The sequence below is a fragment of the Macaca thibetana genome, chromosome 13, assembly GCF_024542745.1.
Source record: "Macaca thibetana thibetana isolate TM-01 chromosome 13, ASM2454274v1, whole genome shotgun sequence".
Taxonomy (NCBI): Eukaryota; Metazoa; Chordata; class Mammalia; order Primates; family Cercopithecidae; genus Macaca; species Macaca thibetana.
In genome coordinates, this window is record NC_065590.1 from 61655272 (window position 1) to 61671371 (window position 16100).

Here is a 16100-nt window from a genome sequence, read left to right on the forward strand (position 1 = left end):
AGTCATACTTGTTTTCTGATTCTATTTTTTCAGTTTCCATAGCAAGGCGTGTACAAGATCCATTAGCTGAGCTAGTGAAAATTGAGCCGAAGCACATTGGAGTTGGAATGTATCAGGTAAAGCAATGTGGATCATTTAATTTATGAAATCCATCAATACAAGGAGCAGTACTCAAACCTGGCATAGTAATTAAGTGTCTATGGGAGTAGATTCCCATTTTCAAGGTTATACAGTTTGTGGGAAGTAGGAGTTTTAAGTCATCAGGGAAGGAGGGAATTATTTTTGTCATCGTTGTTCTGGTGTTAATGATTTTGATTAAGACTTAGAATTGACTGTGGTCAGATTTAAAGACTATGAAAACACTGGATGAAACTAATAATTAATTTGGAGAGAGAGCCTCTTCTTTTAACATTATTATAAAAGTGGAGGTGCTACAGGGACATGTTGGCTCTTTGTGTAAACCGGTATGAACTATTGATCTTTATTGACCTTTCAAGGAAATGTTTTTGGTACCTTCTCTCTCTTGTTTTTTTCCTGTATTTCCCATTCCTACTTGATTATTATAGTTCGTTTTTGGTCATTACCCAAAATAGTCTAAAACCATTCAGTTGATTAAGTTTGTTACCTTACATGGGTGCAGTTCGTGGCATTCTAAAATAATTACAATAGTGATATCGTGCATTGATCTTGATGTTCACAGTAGTAAGTAGATCTTATGTGTGATTAGAGAAGTGGTAGGTAATAGTAGTACTCATTTTTGTTGTTACTGTATTTTTAATTCTTGAGGTTATATGTGTTCATTGGACAATTCAAGACAGCACTAAACGTTGGCAGAGTGAATTTATGGTGATAGCAAAATGGTACGTGGGGCTTAAGTTGTCTCCAGAAGGTTTGGGTCAAATTGTTTTCCTCTTTGTCAAAAGCTGTTAATTGTGAAATAGAGTATTTCCTTCTGTATAATTTTTATGGGGTTTGAATGATAGGTACTATACTACACTTTTTCTAAAGAAATATATCATGTCATGGATTTTGTGACTACTAGATATGGAAGACACCTTAGAATTCGTGTAACCCTACCCTCCTCATTTGATAGAAAAAGAGTCTGTGTCCTGGAGTACTTAAGACATTTACCCAAGATCACATGGTAGCAAAGCTTGGATTAACCTGTCATATATTGAGATTCAACTGGGAATATTTCCATTTTATAGCAAGTTGGACTAAGGCATTCAGACTTTTAACTGGACTTACTCATTTCAGAAAGATAGTTGGTAAAGGGACTGATCTAGCTACAGGTAGATAGAAATGACTGTTATCTAAAGAGTACAACTGGCTACATGCAGTGGCTCATGCCTGTAATCCCAGCACTTTGGGAGGCCAAGGCAGGTGGATCACTGGAGGTCAAGAGTTTGAGACCAGCCTGGCCAACATAACAAAACTCCATCTCTACTAAAAATACAAACATTAGCCAGGTATGGTGGCGTTTACCTGTAGTCCCAGTTACGTGGAAGGCTGAGGCAGGAGAATCACTTGAACCCAGGACGCAGAGGTTGCAGTGAGCCAAGATTGCGCCACAGGACAGAAGCCTGGTGACAGAGCGAGACTCCATCTCGAAAAAGAAAAAGTACAACTATAACAGTTTTGTGATACAGGCATTATAATGAAGAGGAATTATATTCATTCAAGATAAAGTTATGGAGCATCTTGGCAAGGTAGTGGAATAAAGAGAAGCTTCCAAATTTATGAAACCTGGGCAGGCTAATAAGCTACTGACTTCAAAGAGATCTTTAAATAAATAGTGGAGACTTAACCTCCAGATTGGGATTCAGAGATAACATTTAATGTGAAAGACTTCGGAATTCATTTTAACGGCAGTGAGAAGTAATAGAAGAGTTTTAAGCAATGGGAGGTGACATAATCTGATTTATATTTTTAAGCATTGGCTCTGGCTGATCTGGGAAGAGTGACTTAGGAAGAAGAGAAGCAATAGGAACAACTAGGAGGTTCTTGTACTGGCCCAGGTGACAAATAATAGTGCTTGGACAAAGTTAATGGCAGTGAAGATGGAAAGAGGTCAAGTCTATTTTGTCAGGTCTATGTGGTAATAAGTGAGGGAAAAGGAATTATGAAGAATTTGCTCCAAGGGTTCTGATATGTAGATGATGCTTGAGTAGAGCAGGTTTGGTGGATTAAAATCAGTAATTCAGTTTTAGACATGTTAAGCTTGAGATGCCTACAAGACATTCAAGGAAAGATGTCAAATAGGAGTTGGATATACGAGTCTGAGATTTAAAAAAATAGCCGTATTAGCATTGGACTACTCACTGTTCAGCAAATAATGAAACTAAGAACGTGATCAAGATGGTAGGCTGAATTAATGCTTTTCTTTAATTACACTACCCTCATCAGCTGCATATTCACAACTCCTAATTCCATGCGTTGACAGAAAAGGTGTACATGTGTACCTATATAAATATATATTTATTCGAATAAATTGATAACGGCATGGGAAAACAAGAAAGGGTCCCTCCCATTAGTGGATGGAAATCTCAGGAATTCCTTACAGATACTAAGCATGAAGAATCACACCCACGGAGAAATAAAACCTGGTGGAGTCACAGTTCAAAACATATACAGATCATTGTGTATCAATGTGTTCTTGAGGTAGGTGCAGTTCCAGGTAGAGCCAAACTAGTCAGATTCAAATAGTGGGGAGAAGGTCTGAAGTATTAGATAAGGAGATACATATAGAGAAGCTAGGCCTGTAGTAACCTCCTCCGCCAATATACTCTGAATCCAAGTTAAAGCAATGACCTTAACATAGGCCAGAGAGGCTGGGAGATACCTCAAGAGACCTTCGATTGTCAGGAAGCTCAAGGAGCCTCATCCTGAGAAGACAAATTCCTGCCATGTACATGACACCTGGCATGATGTCCCACATTTCCCACATTATCACTGGAGGTGAGGAATAGTAAACAGAAACAGCATACATAGACAGACAGTTAGGGACTCTGAAACGATCTCACTACCAAGAATGATTAAACATTTGAGGAAAACCTATGGTAGACAAATGAGGCACCAAACTTAATAAACAAAAGGCAATACCCAGTGAGACAATGAATAGGTAAGAGAGACTTTGAAATAAGTGAAAGTAAGATTCACAGAGAGAAAAGAGAGATTATTGCATTTATAAAGAACATATGTATTAAAATGAATGCAAACCTATCAAATATCTTAGAATTTAAGAATGTAATTATCAGGATTAAAATGCATAATTGGACTAAATAGAGTGGACACAGTTAAAAGCAAATTAATGAATTGGAAGATTGAGTTCCTTCAGAATACAGTTTTGAACTGAAAACGGTGGAAAGCATGAACAAAAGTCACATGATATAGAAGACATTCTAAACCTTCAGTGTTCATCTGATGTAAAATTGAAATAGTATGGAGTTATAATCACAGAAGTAATAGAAGGAAATTTTCCCAAACTGAAGACAGACAAGTCTTCTGAAAACACCTTATGAGGGCAGAAGTAAAGACTAACAAAAGGCCTACACTAAATGCTTGCTTATGAAATTTCAGAATACGTGATAAAGAGGAACTGACAAAGTATTCAGAGAGCAAACATAGTTTATCTGCAAAGGAAAGAATGAGATTGACATCAGGCCTATTATTGATAAAAAATAAATGATAGAAGATAGAATGCAGTAATTGTGAAGTTGTGGGAAAAAAACATTTTGAACTTATAATTCTAAATGAGGCAAACCATCAATTCAGTGTGAGTGGAAAATAAAAACAATTTTGAACCTTCTCTGATTGTTTCACACCTTCTTTGAAAGAATTTATAGAAGTACTCCCTTCCCAAAAGCAGGGGAGTGTCCAAAGAAGGGAAAGACATGACATGGGAAACATGTACACACAGTAAAATGTATAGTTGAGCCTGATAGTTTTTAAAATCTATAATGTTAATCTTTAAATATTTAAGTCTGGATCAGATCAGTTCAACATGAGAGAGTGGAAGAAAAAGAAATGATAAAAAGTATTAAGATTCTTTTTCAGGAAAAAGATTCAGATATAAATTAACTCTAGAATTTGATTAAAAATGTAACCTGAAACATATGAAGAACAACCACAAATAAGATAGTTAATATAAATCATGAGAGTAAAATGTAAAAAGTTTATAATTTCATCCAAAGGTAGAGAAGAGAAAATAAGAAAGTATAGGAAATAAACAATAAAATATAAGGAGATAGGAATAAGTAATAGGTATTTAAAAGTGAATGGGCTAACTTCTCCTATTAATAGAATTTCAGACTTTACAAAATAAAGCACAGCTTTAAGTTATATATGTGCAAGAGACACTCCTAAAGAAAAAAACAGCCTTGATATTAAAGGTTTGGATTAAAATGTTCCACTTAAATGAAAAAGACAGCCATAGCAGTATTGACATTGGACAAAATAGAACTTAAGGCAAAATCATTAAATAGGAAAAAGAAAGATATTTCATATTAATAATAGTCTTCTAAGAAAATATAAGTGCCCTGAGCAATCTGTTACCTAACAGCATAGCTTCAAGAAATATGCATATTACTAACTTTTCTAAAAATTAGATGAGACAAATTCACTGTTTTTGCAGGAGTCTTAGTAGACCATACCATATTAATATATACATTTTAAAAACAGCTTGAAGCTAGGCATGGTGACACACACCTGGCCTCAGCTACTTAAGATGCTGAGGCAGGCGATCATTTGAGCCCAGGAGTTTAAGGCGATAGTGAGCAATGATCATGCCTGTGCATAACCACTGCACTCCAGCCTGGATGACATAGTGAGACACTCATCTCTTAAAAAGACAAAGAAACCCAGCTTTATTGATATGTGCATAATTGCACATATACAATTCATTCATTTAAAATGTACAAGTCAATGATTTTTTTAGTATAGTCATAGAGTTGTGAAAATAGAACATTTTCATCACCCCAAAAAGAAACTCATTCATTAGCAGTCATTCTCCATTGTCCTTTCTTTGCCAGCCCTAGACAACACTAATCTATTTTCCTCTAGATACTTCATATACATGAAATCATACAATATGTGGGTTTTTATGATTGACTTCTTTCATCATAATGTTTTCAGAGGTGGTCTGCATTGCAGTATGTATCAGTACTTCATTCTTCTTTTGTGGCTAAGTAGTATTCCATTGTGTATATATGTGTGTGTGAGATATTTTGTTCATTCATCAGTTGTTAGACTTTTTGATTGTTTTTACCTTTCAACTATTATAAATAATGCTGCTGTGAACATTTTCGTTCAAGTTTCTATGTATGTTTTTATTTCTCTTGGATGTATACCTCAGAGTGGATTTGCTGGGTCATTTATTAACACATAATTTTAAAGCCATGTCATGAATTAGGAAAATTATTTGCCACAAATGTATATGTGATAACTACATATTTTATTATTAAGGTTTTGTTTTTTTTATTTATATACATTTGTAGTTGGTTTATATAAAATATTTACATAAAATATGTAAAGAGCCACTGCATACCATTTACTGTGGAAGATATACAAATTTCTCTCTATCAAAGAAACCCAAATTTTAAAAGCTGTTATTATTTCAACCTAACAATTAAGTAAGGTTGCAATAAGATGAAAAAATCTGTGCAAGTCAGAAGGATACAGTGAGGTGAACATTTATATACACTGCTGGTAGAAGTCTAAATTACTGTTTCTAGCAAATAGTTAATATCTATTAAAATGCACTTGTAAAAATTCATTTCTTTTAGTTCTCCCTTTAGCTAGTTCTAAGACAATAAGAACTGCTGATAAGATTCATACATAAGTTTGCTGTAATAGCAAAATATTAGAAGCAACTATAATAGCAAAATAGTTTTTAAAATTATGGTATGAGTTGAAATACACAACTATTTAAAACAGGCTTTCAAGGAAGATTTAATAACGTGAGAAATTGCTCTTGACATAAAATTTTTACATTTCAACAAAGTGGTTGATGCAGAATAAAAACAATTTGCCGGGTGCGGTGGCTCACGTCTGTAATCCCAGCACTTTGGGAGGCTGAGGCAGGTGGATCACGAGGTCAGGAGATCGAGACCATCCTGGCTAACAAGGTGAAACCCCATCTCTACTAAAAAATACAAAAAAAAATTTAGCCGGGCGTGATGGCGGGGCTTGTAGTCCCAGCTACTGTGGAGGCTGAGGCAGGAGAATGGCGTGAACCCAGGAGGCGGAGCTTGCAGTGAGCAGAGATCGCGCCACTGCACTCCAGCCTGGGTGACAGAGCGAGACTCCGTCTCAAAAAGAAAAATAAATAAATAAAAAAAGAAAACCAATTTGTGTTTTAAAAATGTAGGCATGCGTTTACATTGAAGAAAAAAACTCAGCAGGTGACTGATACTTATTCTTCGGTTGATGTGATTTTTTTTTTTCACTTTTTGTTTTTCAGACTTCCTATAGTGAATATGTATTAGGAAAAATTTGTTGTGAAATGTGTAGCCATTACCATAGATTTCCCTTACAACCAGAGTGGGACTGAATTTATTTTTAATCTGGACTTCTAAGTACTTTCAGTGTAAACTTAATACTTATTTTCATTTTGATTTAAGATATGAGTAGATGGACAAACACTGCTGATTTAAAAAACGAAAGCTGTTCAAAGAGAGAATGTTAAATAGATGAAATAATAGAAGCTATAATATTATTTCAATAGAAACTAAAATACTTTTGGTTTATTAACAGCTAAAATGCTAAAGGCAGCGTTCCAATCCTTGTCTTAGAAAATGGGGAGAGGTGATTTTAAAAACACATGCCTGTCATTATTTCTGGAGAGAGAGGCAGCCAGTGTGGTCAAATGACAACATATCCCTAACTGACCCCTAAAGACTTTGCTGGAAAGTGGCTTGGTGTTACTCCCAAGAAAACACTCCAGAGTGAGAGCAGGATGATGCAGGGTTGGCTCTGTTGAGTTCTCTGGGACGTGGGGAATGGTGGTTTAGCTTGGCCTTGTCATATCCTGAAAGCACAACTTAAATACACTGGATTTACTTGATATTTTTTTCTTCTTTGGACTGTGTTTTAGATATTTTCATGCTCATTAACACCTCCATTTGGTAATGAACACACACAGTAAAGTAGGAAAGCCTCAGAACAGTGCTCTTTCCTCCTTTTGTGCCTCTCTGTTAGATCATTTGATGATGATAGAGAATGAAATGGTTGGCCAAAATAAGTTTTTGGAACTCTTATTGGATTCTATATCCAGCCATCTTTATTCTTCATTATTGTGGATAATGAATAGTTACTGTAAAAGGAAAATCATCTTCCCAGCGGAAATTTTTCACGGTAAAACCTCAAAGGTGGGAATTTGCATTTTCTTTCATTCCTGCTCTGTGGGATCAATTCTATGTAAAAACAAATCAAAAAAATAAAAAACAACTTAAACTGTTTTATAGTCAACATGTAGAGATTATTAAATGGAGTTTTAGTTTAGGTCTGAATAAAGTAAGGTTTCTCGTCTGTTCTACAGTGTTTGCTCAAATCTTTTAAAACATGTTAATTCCTTAATTATCATTGTATAGTGGGATACAGAAAAGAGTTTGTCCCATGCCCAGTCACCTAGGTGACTTTTGTCTGGATTTTTGCCCCATACACAAAAGCAGTATTTTGAAATAGAGAAAACACAAAGGTGAAACAGAGGAAATTGTTCTAAAACTGAGGCATTATTTACACAGCTGAATTGTCTGCCAAAATGGTTTTGCAATCTTGTCCCTTGACTCTAAGGCCCAGGATATGGGCTGTACTGAATCTTTGCTTTACAGGGTATTATGAGTGAAATTCAGAGTTAGCCTTGCAATTCCAATGCATTCACTTGTGACAAAGCAGAGACCTAACTGAAGGAAAACAAGTAATTGACCTTGACTAGGTGTATGAACCCATCTCATGTGTTAGAATTTGCTATTTATTCCTTAAATTTCAAGTTTTAAAATTTCTTTTCTGGGTATTTTTCGCTTCAGGATGAATTATGCTTCCTATGTTGAAATATTAGCTTTAGTTTTCTCAAGTTCCTAGAAATCACCAACAATGTAATAAGCCATATATACACACACATAACCTAGTGTAACACCATTACTTATCTTTAAAAGAAATGTGAAATGATAGCGTGATTTGAAGAACCTTTTAGCAATAATGCCTTAAATTATTTAAATGACATATCTAATTTCCTTTATCTTTTGTTTGCTTACTCTGTGTATGTCATTGACCTTGGCGGTGAAACTAGATCCATTTCAGTTTCAAGTTCACCTTCTAGTTTTCTAGTTTCATACGTTAGCACAAAAATCACTGTTACAATTTCTAAAACTTTAAGGTACTTTCAGTGTTTAAAACTAATAATTATATGATCATTTAAAAAATTATATGACATTAAAAATACTATCATAAAGGAAAATATTAGTAAATTCTACTGCGTTAGAATATAAAACATCTCTCAGTCAGAAAACAATATATTGACCATCCATAGACAGGGAGAAGGTATTATATTTACAACACATAAACTGTAAATGATACGGAATATATAAAGATTTCTTGGAAATCAAGACATGAAAAGACAGTTCCAGAGAAAAACAGGCAAAGGCTATGAATAGGCAATTCACAGAAGAGGAGATACAAAAGAATAATAAAGATAGGAAAAAAATTCTCTCTCTCATCATGAATGGAGGAAATGCATGCTAAAGCCATAAACCCTTCAGGCCGTTGTTAATAATTAGTCTGATAATTCAGATGTTAGCAAGGATGTGGAATACTTGGAATCTTTTACATTATTTGTAGCCGTATAAATTGGTGCCACCACTTTGGAAGTTAACAGTGGAAGTTAACAAAGTTGGAGATGAGAATTATCTTCAACTCGACAATTCTGTTGCAAAATGTATATAGCCTAGAAAAATTCTCTAAAATGAACATAAGAAGACATGCACAATAAATTCATTGAGACCGGGCATGGTTGCTCACACTTGTAATCCCAACACTTTGGGAGCCCAGGAGTTTGAGACCAGCCTGAGTGACATAGTGAGACCTCATCTCTACAAAAAATAAAACAATTAGCTGAGCACGGTGGTGCACACCTGTAGTCCCAACTACTGGGGTGGCTGAGGTGGAAGGATCACTTGGGCCTGGAAGATCAAGGCTGCGGTGAGCTGTGATTACGCCACTGCACTCCAGCTGGGGCAACAGAGTGAGACCCTGTGTCAAAAAAAAAAAAAAATTAATTGAAGCAATATTTATAGTAGTGAAAATTTGGAAATACTGTGCTCATCATCTGGAAACTGGAAAGATATACTAGTAAAGTCAAGACTGTGAAAGAGCAGACAGATAGACAGACAGACAGACAGACAGATAGATAGGTAGATAGATAGAGCAGTGAAAATGACCCAGTTAGAGCTGCTAGATTAATACAGAGAAACCTCATAAGATGTAATGTTAAGAGAGAACGTAAGTTGCAGAATATGTACAGTATTATGGGACTGATAAAAAATTTAAAAATATATATAGTGTTTATGAATACCTATGTATAGTAAGATTATAAAAATAAGCACAGAATTTAAGATGATAGTTTGGATGGGGCATTGAATGAGAGAAAAATGGGAACTAGGAGAGGTACGCCAGGAGTTTCAATCATATTTATAATATCTTATTTCTTAAACTGGTTGGCGTCTCTTATACTCTGTAACTTTTGTTAAATATTTCATAAGTTTTTAAAAAGATGCAGGAAAGCTTGATCAGATGCTAAAGATGCTTTAACTTGGGAACTTTGGCTTTCAGTTGGTTTTAGTGTCTTCCCTATACATTGATGTATGTGTGTGTACGTGTGTATGTTACAATGAGAATTTACTTATAATCAGAAAAAAGCTATTTTCATTGTTAGTGAAAATTTAAATATACATTTAATATTATAGGTCACCTTTCCCTTCATAATACTCTTAGAAATCTTTGTCAGGCCCCTAATGTTGCACGAAGTCAAATGCTTTGTAAGGCACAGTTTTGACACTATCTTAAAACATATCTTATCTCATAAATAGTAGGTTTTTCTTCTGTGAATTTTAAGAATTAAATAGTTATTTTTCCCCCGTAGTCATTTTAGACAGACGTGGCCTACGACAAACCTGTAGACTGCCAAATTTCTAGTGCTCATATACGGGGCAGAGTTGGGTAGAGCAGATGTTTAAGGAATTATGGTATATGTTACAACAATGGTACTGTCATTTAACTAGCATTTATCATATACTATTTTCTTTTCGCCACTACCTGCTTCCCTCACTCTTAAATTATTTAAATGAGAAACCTTAAGATTATGCAGGGGACTTTTTAAAAATACCTAGGCTACATCCCCAGAGATTATAGTTTAATTGGTCTGGGGGTGGGCCCCACATGTCAACAAGCTTCTTAAAATTCACTTGTGATTCATATGTACAACCAGGGCAGAGAATCACTAGTTCTCAAAATACAGTCACTAGACTAGCACCATCAATATCATCTCCAATTTGCTAGAAATGCACATTCTTTCACTTCCCTCCCAGACCTGTAGGATCAGAAATTCTGGGGGATTGGACCCTGTAATCTGTGTTTTATTGGCGTAGGTTTGAGAACCACTGGTCTCTAATGCTCCTCAAACTTGACTGTGCTTATAAAATCCCTTTGTTAAAGATGCAAATTCTGATTCAGTTAACCTGGAGTGAGCAATGAGAGTCTGTGTTTCTTAGTAAGCACTCAGGTGATAACTGTGCTGCTGGTCTGTTGTGATTAACAGGAGACCCTGCTGAAGGTCTCCTGGGCCCTCAGGCCTGTTGAATCAGAATCTGATTTTAACAAGATTTCTAGGTGTTTTGAATGCACATTGCAGTGTATGTAATATAGGAGGAAAATTAGGACATGCCAGTATCTAAGGGTGAGAGTTTGAAGAAGCAAAAATCCATATTATAAAACACTGCCAAGATGAAATAGGAACAGAACTGAAAAATGTGTCTTTTGTGTTTAATTTTAAATGTTTCCTTTAAAGAAATTTTCCTTTTAAGTGAACTTACCCATTTAAAATGTTGATGATGACCATAAAAATAATTTCACTGGAGCGGTGGAGGCGGAAGTCAGAAAGAAGTAAATCCGGGACTGAACAAAGGGTAAGCATTTGAGAGACAAGTGTATGCAAATGTTTAGGGAAGAGAGTTATTTAAGGAGGTCAGGATTTGAAGGTGTTGAATGTCACTGGGAGGAGGTAGAAGTAGAGAATGAGAAGGTGAATATGCTGAAGAGGGAGGCAGCTGGTTGCCTGAGGAGATGGCATCCACAGGATGCCTCCAGGAATAGCCTAAGGAAGAAAATGGAGAGGAACTCCAGAGAGACTCCTGTGGGGTAGTAGGTGCCTGGGAAGAGATGGAAGATAGCAGGACTGTGAGGAGTTGTTCCCCTACATTTCTTATCTTCTCTGTGAAGCAGGAACCTGCTCCCGGCTAACTGCCCCCTCAACACACACAAAAGAACAGCTAGTGTTAAGTGTCTGAAATCACAGTATTTATTTGCTTACTGTGTTTCTCTTCTAATGCAATAAAAGCCCTTATATGAGGGCAGGGTGTTTCCTCCTCTTGTATTTACAGCTCCCAGGACCTGGCACATGGTAGATACTCAGTAAGTATTTCTGAATGAATACATGGTAGATTATTGGTATAGTTGACCATTTATTGTATTTGTTAAACCTTATTATAAACACACTATAAAATTTTGTAGCCTCTCCAAATTATTGTTGAAGTGGGATCAGAACTGAAAATGTGTCTATTGTGTTTAATTTTAAAACAATTCTTGTTCATTTAAAATAAAAAAAAGTAACCTGGTCACAAATGTTCTTAGATCCAGGTGTTTTGAATGCACTGTAATGTAATGCACTGTAACGTGCATTCAGAACACCTGGAAATCTTGTAAAAATCAAGGTTACATTAAAAAGTGTAGCCTTTCACTTAAATTTTTAAACCTGAACTGTTAACTAGTATTTTTAAAATGAAACTCCTTTGAAGAAAATATGTTGAAAATCATTGTTTTTCTTTCTAGTTTTCTTCCAGTCTTATACTTTGATCCTTAAAAGTGTTAAGTCCTTTATGTTCAAGGTAAGAATTTGTTCAGTATTTTGTCCAGACAGGGACCATGGTGTGTTCTTGCAGTCTGGATCATTTCCCAGCAGAATTTTGATAGTCACATTCGTGTGTGTGTGTGTGTGTGTGTGTATGTGTGTGTGTATATATATACACACACACACACATAAATGTATACTTGTGTATATAGTCAGCCCTTCATATCTGGGGCTTCCAAATTCAACTAATTACGGATTGAAAATATTGAGGGGAAAAAAAGGATAGTTGCATCTGTACTGAACATGTACAGACTTTTTTTCCTTGTCATTGTTGCCTAAACCATACAGTATAACAACTATTTAAATAGCCTTTACACTGTATTAGGTATTGTAAGTAATCTAGAGATGATTTAAAGTATACAGGAGGTTGTGCAGCATAGGTTAAATGCAAATACTACACCATTTTGTATCAGGGCCTTGAGTACCTATGGATTTGGATATCTGCAGGGAGTCCTAGAAAAAATCCCCCATGGATACCAAGGGATGACTGTGCGCGTGCGCGTTCGCGCAAAATTTCAACCATGACAGTTTCTTTTTAACAGAGTATTGGTACTCGATTGAGAATAGTTATGACAAATGTGTAAAGATGTTGGTAAAACCACTTTATTATTTCATAAATAGCCTTTTTTTCTTATTTTATTAGGTTGGCATACAACTTACTTTTTATACTTTTGTATACATTTTTAGAGCTTCAGTGTTCAGACTTCAGTTTCCTGAAAATATTCTGTCTCATTTACACACTCTGTGATCTGGAACACTGATCCAGTCTCCAATTTTGTGTCTCAGCGTTTTTCTCTGTGTGAATTTCAAGCCTTTGGATTTAGTTTATAGTGAATGGCTGGCCTTGTGAAGGCCTTGTTAACATATTCAGAATGTAATCTGTCTCAAAGCTGAGGTAGTGACCAGAATAACCAATGCCACATTCTTTCCCTTCTTTGTGATAGAATGCTTTGTGTAATTCCGTGTATGGAGGTGACACTTACAGCTCTTTACTACTTGACCCTTTATAAGGACTGTTATTTCTTTATTGTATTTGCCATTTAACCAATGATCTGAGGACATGAAATGTCTTTTCAAAAGGTGCCTTAGAACATCGTTTTTCTGTGAATTGGTAAGCAAAAGGTTCTTGAAACCTAATGGGATAGGAGAGAGCTATCTTGCACACCTCATCTCCTTTCTGTTCTCTTTTGACTTCGATCTTTCTGTGGGAGTTCTGTATGTGAGCACCTGCTTGAAAGGTGTTTGATAATTTAGGGCCAGAGAGCATTAGAACAGCCATGTAGTTGAAGTGAGAATGCCTAAGGAAAGTGGAGAAGGAGTGCTATGGATGAAGGAACTAGAGTTCTTTAATTTAGCATACATCTCTTCATTTCTTTACCCCCTCCGCAATGCATGTTCTGTTTTTGGTGGAAGTAATCCTTACCAGGACACATCAGAGGAATGTTCTTTGATTATGGCTAAATCAGTAATTAGGACTTCTAATGTAAAGTATAATATCTTTATCCAAGAAAAATCTGTGTTACCATGGGATTCATCAGAATAGAATTTTTCCTTTAAAGTGAACTTATTCATCAAAATGTAAGTTATGGACATTCTTAGTAATTTTATCTTTGATACAGAGCTCTAAGGAAGTTTTTAGTATACTGGTTATGTGTGGATGCATATATTGGTGTGTGTGGATGCACAGTTTGTAGACTAAAAATAGTGCAATAAGATTACTCCAAAAATGTTTAATCCTTCATAAAGGTATTACTGCTTTGCTGAATTTTGGGATATAATGTATGGATATAATGTTTGGCACACTAAGAATCTTGGATGTAATGTTTAACTTTACTCAGGGAAAATACCATGTAATATAATAATGTTCACATTAGAAAAAATGTTGAGAACCCAAATATAAGATTGTGCTAGGTGATTATAGCAATTGAGAAGAGAAATAAAATGTATAAGTACTAGGGAGGCTACTTCTGAGAATTTCAAAACTGTATCCTGAATATCTGATACGTGTTATTTTTCAGGTATGTTGATTAACTCATTCCTTTATATGTGTGTGTTGGAGTGTGTGTTGATCATGATCTTTAAGAATAGCACAGGCTAATGTAATTGCCTGTAAGATTATCTTACATTTTGAATTTAAGGGGAAGACATCATCATTATTATAGGGACAGTAGGCATTAAATGCATAATCCTGTAGGAGGGCCTAAGGTATAAGAGTTGAGGTGGGAAATAAACCCTGCCTGCAAATTGATTATAATGTGGTACAGAGACAGGAAGGGTGGCCTTATTGAATTATGGTATGGATTCACTCATGGCAAAGTTCTCCACCCAATCTATCTTATGCTATAGACAGTTGTGTTACAGTGTCTTTCTTTCTGGCGATCATGGAAAGGAATTCTAGTGGTAAAAGTCTGTAGTGAGGGAAAATTATATTGACAAGAGATATTTCCCCCCCTCCCCGGGTTATTCTCAATAATTACATATCATTACCAGGTAAGAAAAGTTACTTATCCTAGATTTGTGTAGAATGAAAATTGTTTATCAGTCCACAGAAATACATGTGTTGTCATTTTGAACAACTAACCTTAAAAAATCTATTTTTGAGTGGGACAGTGGGCAAGTTGGCTGCCTTCTTAGTGTACTTTTTTTTTTTTTTTTTTTTTGAGACAGAGTCTCGCTCTGTTGCCCAGGCTGGAGTGCAGTGGTGCGATCTCGGCTCACTGCAAGCTCCACCTCCTGGGTTCATGCCATTCTCCTGCCTCAGTCTCCCAAGTAGCTGGGACTACAGGCACCTGCCACCACGCCCAGCTAATTTTTTTTTTTTTTGGTATTTTTTTTAGTACAGACGGGATTTCACCATGTTCGCCAGGATGGTGTCGATCTCTTAGTGTACTTTTAACTCTGCTGATATATTGTCTTTAATAATCTAGATCATGGCACCCAAACTGTTTATTGTACTGTATTATTAAAAAGTGTATATTCTTTTCAAATGCATAATTGAAAGGGAGAATTTTCTGACATATACAAGGCTTTTGTTTCATTATTTATTTGGAATACCTGGGGCCAGAGGGTATGAATGCAGTTAGGTTTTGTTGGAAGGGGACTTGCAAAGACTGTTTGAGGCATGATGTGCAAGTGAGTGTTTTTAAATCTCAGAGGTGTGATTATGTCATAACAGCCATAACCTCTGGGCTTGCTTTATTACTTTTATTAAAACAAATCTGTATGAGGGCGCTATGTATATTTTGGTGATGAAGGAAATGAGGTGGTTAATTTATTATGTGAACAGCACTTTCAACTAACCACAGCGTGATTCACTGGGAGTGCAGTGAAAAAGCCTAACTCTGTAGAAATGACTGCATTTTGATTTGTGGACCTTAACTTTCAACACCACTACATGAAGTTTATCTACAAAATGATTCCCTTTTTTTCTATAGTGTTTTTGTACAATTTTAAATCTCTGTTTCTGCATTGGTTTGTGGTGGGCATTTAGAAAAATGTTTCTTTTCATTTTATTGTGGGAAAATAAGAACTTAGTAAATGACCTAAACAGCTCTCATCAGCAAACTAAAGAGAAAAAAGGGAGGAGGATTGACACATTAGGGCATTACGAAAGTGAGTAGCATCTTTATAGCTTCCAAGTATCTCCCACATCTACCTCAGAAGAGGACTCCACAGAATAAGTCAATATTCTAAGCTCTCAATGAATGACGATAGCTATCTGAAGTCAAATAAGAGTCCGGGAAAATGAGGCACCTATTCTTCCCTTTTGTAGGATGCATTTTTAAGCAGATAGTGGAAAAGAAAATTAATCTCTTGCAAGACAATCTCTGAGATTTAAAAGTTGGGGGAGGGAGGCGGTTAAATCTTTGAGGTTTAAAAGTAGGGGGGCGTCAGTTATGGGAGAAGGTGAGGATGTGTACCA

General features: G+C 35.8%; 1 protein-coding gene across 1 annotated transcript in view; it reads left to right on the forward strand.

Moving 5' to 3' along the window:
* The window catches only part of SRBD1 (S1 RNA binding domain 1), a 221763-nt gene that overhangs the window by 133439 nt on the left and 72224 nt on the right, over nt 1-16100 (forward strand). Inside the window, exon 16 of the mRNA XM_050754732.1 lies at nt 34-116. Within this exon, the coding sequence (XP_050610689.1) occupies nt 34-116 (83 nt within the window). The remainder of the gene's footprint in view (nt 1-33; nt 117-16100) is intronic.